The sequence below is a fragment of the Branchiostoma floridae genome, chromosome 15, assembly GCF_000003815.2.
Source record: "Branchiostoma floridae strain S238N-H82 chromosome 15, Bfl_VNyyK, whole genome shotgun sequence".
Classification (NCBI taxonomy): Eukaryota; Metazoa; Chordata; class Leptocardii; order Amphioxiformes; family Branchiostomatidae; genus Branchiostoma; species Branchiostoma floridae.
The window spans coordinates 21,359,334-21,362,468 of NC_049993.1; the positions used below are offsets into that span (position 1 = coordinate 21,359,334).

General features: G+C 41.3%; 1 protein-coding gene across 1 annotated transcript in view; it reads left to right on the plus strand.

The window, feature by feature from the left end:
* The first annotated feature begins 6 nt into the window (after positions 1 to 6).
* LOC118431794 (glycine dehydrogenase (decarboxylating), mitochondrial-like) overlaps positions 7 to 3,135 on the plus strand; it is a 6,839-nt gene continuing 3,710 nt past the window's right edge. Inside the window, exons 1-3 of the mRNA XM_035843133.1 lie at positions 7 to 145; positions 1,044 to 1,139; positions 1,650 to 1,757. Of these exons, the coding sequence (XP_035699026.1) occupies positions 37 to 145; positions 1,044 to 1,139; positions 1,650 to 1,757 (313 nt within the window). The 5' untranslated portion in view covers positions 7 to 36. The remainder of the gene's footprint in view (positions 146 to 1,043; positions 1,140 to 1,649; positions 1,758 to 3,135) is intronic.

Genomic DNA, 3,135 nt, shown 5'->3' on the forward strand with positions numbered 1-3,135 from the left:
TCCATCCTGCCCATCTCTTGGGCGTACATCAATCTGATGGGCGGGAGCGGCCTGCGCCACGCCTCCGAGGTCTCCATCCTCAACGCCAACTACATGAGCAAACGGCTGGAGGACCACTACAAGACTCTGTACAAGGGAACCAACGGTGAGGCTTCTTACATTTAAACTCTGTACAAGGGAACCAATGGTGAGGCTTCTTACATTTACACTCTGTACAAGGGAACCAATGGTGAGGCTTCTTACAATACAGGGAACCAATGGTGGGGCATGTAACATAACTCTGTACAAGGGAACCAACGGTGAGGCTTCTTACAATACATGGAACCAATGGTGGGGCATGTTACATTTAAACTCTGTACAAGGGAACCAATGGTGAGGATTGTTTCAATACAGGGAACCAATAGTGAAGCCTGTTACTTAACTCTGTACAAGGGAACCAGCGGTGAGGATTGTTACAATACAGGGAGCCAATAGTGGGTCCTGTTACAAAACTCTGTACAAGGGAACCAATGGTGAGGCTTGTTACATAACTTTGTACAAGGGAACCAATGGTGAGGATTGTTACAATACAGGGAGCCAATAGTGGGTCCTGTTACAAGACTTTGTACAAGGGAACCAATAGTGAAGCCTGTTACAAAACTCTGTACAAGGGAAGCAATGGTGAGGATTGTTACATAACTTTGTACAAGGGAACCAATGGTGAGGATTGTTACAATACAGGGAGCCAATAGTAGGTCCTGTTACAAAACTCTGTACAAGGGAACCAAGGGTCCTCTGTATCTTGCTTGTATTTTATCTGACCCTACCTCTCACATGACCTCAATGAAAAGCGGTCTGCAGGCCAATTTGAGCTTCTCATGAAGAAATAAAAGTTCAAACAAACAAATTCCGGAAAACTATTTTTGAAACTAAATTGACCAAATGAATTTATGTCTTAGTATAGCGAAAGGTTACCAACATCTATGCGACAATTAGATGATTCCGTGTTGATGTTAACGAGGTTCTCTGTTGATGTTAACGAGGTTCTCTCTTGTACCCTGCAGGTTTTTGTGCCCATGAGTTTATCCTGGACACGAGAGTCTTCAAGAAGACGTCAGGAGTCGAGGTTGCTGACATCGCCAAAAGGATGCAGGACTACGGTATGTAACGCCTCCTGGTGACAGTTATAGGTACTGCAGGACTACGGTACGTAACGCCTCCTGGGGACAGTTATAGGTACTGCAGGACTATGGTATGTAACGCCTCCCAGTGACAGTTGAGAGTACCGCAGCCGTCTAATGAATATTTTGTCGTAATGTTATAACCTATATATTGGAGACTCAGAAGACTTTGGGTATCTTGAGTAAAAGTAGCTGATGTATTGTACAACTACAGGCTTTTGTCTACTTTTGAAATAAAGTAGTGACTTTCTTTTGTATAAATCTATGGCAGTATTCAAACACATTTTGCGGAATTCAGAAATATTAAACGAAATACTTGACGAAATACATACGATCCACTACTAAGAACATGAATTTTGTCAGATTTATTCAATTCTAAATTTTGTTAAATTTATTCAATTCTTACCTTTAGTATTCCGCAAGTGGATGTTGAACCTCTCGCCATGTGTTTGTTTTTTGTTTGTTGAAGCCTTTGTTTATTGTTTACAGGTTTCCACGCGCCGACGATGTCGTGGCCGGTGTCAGGCACGCTGATGGTTGAACCGACGGAGAGCGAAGACAAGGCTGAACTCGACAGATTCTGCGACGCCCTCATCCGTACGTATCTCTGTCAGCGCAAGGATAAGAAGTAGAGTGGACTGTATTTCAAGAACATTTGTCAGCTGTATAACTGCTTGTACGTACGTATATCTGTCATCGTAAGGATAAGAATGGGTTGTATTCAAAGAACATTCAGCAGCTGTACATCTACTCGTATGTATGTATCTCTGTTGGTGAACTGTATGACAACACATAGTCTGACGCAGCCCAGTGGTACTCGCACCTTCCACCAGTCTTATCTGTGTATGTGGTGCCTGGGTGCCTGGTATGAGCCCTCCTGTGGAACCAGTTTTCTGTCTGAATGCTTATACTTTGTACACTTAACACTTTAGTAGTACAACATAGAATTTAGTTCTTAGCATCATTGTACTTTTTTTGCATTGCCTTCTGGCCAGTGTAGTCGCTGTTGTGATGTTGTGATGTTGAGATGTTGAGATGAACGGACCTGTTCAATCCATGCCAAACATTTGTATACCTGTTAAAACAGGCATTTCTTCAACATGTTCGCACTAGCGCAGTGGTAAAATTTACGCATTCTAAACCAATTCACCCGGTTCGAATCCGGGGAGGTAGATTTTTTTCAACTTTTTTTTTCTTTTTTACATCCATTAAAATACTAATTTTTACATCCATTAAAATACTAATGAACAATACTTTTGTACAGAACATTAAAACTCACCTTTGCACCTGTTCTACTGCATTTTTCTTCAGTTGGGATGTTTGAATGAACGAACCGTGAGACCTGCGATACTCTGCGTATATGTTTCTTTCTAACTTTCCATAAAATGCCCATACAACATCTATATCACAGAATTACACAAGAACAAACTGATTTTCTCGAAAATAACTGCATACTGGATAACAAAAAGTTTCACGAAACATATTCATTTTCATATTCCAGGACATAACTCATTTGCATATTTGTGAATCTCTCCATGCGCCCATATCAGGTTTTTTATTCTGTTCTATTTATATGGCATTCTAATAACTAGAAAAAAACATTCACACACGCAAACCTTGGCAAAATGCCAGCTTTTTTAAAAGCACTTGTTTACTATATAATGTATACATGGAATTAGCCCTCAGGCATGAACTTGAAAGCTTACAAGAAAACTTGTAAGCCTTGTAAAGCTTAGTGCTGTTTTAATCCAAATCATAAATATTTCAATTCTGACTGAAACTTCAGCCATAGACATTACTTGTTTCTTCTATTCTTGGCTTGAGGTTTCCTACAGAGTGTTGTGAGCTGATTTGAGACTTTGTTTTTTCCGTCAGAAATCCGAGCGGAGATCCGTGAGATCGAGGAGGGGAGGATGGACCGGGAGGAACACCCCGCTCAAGATGGCGCCGCACACGCTGGCCTGCGTCACGCACA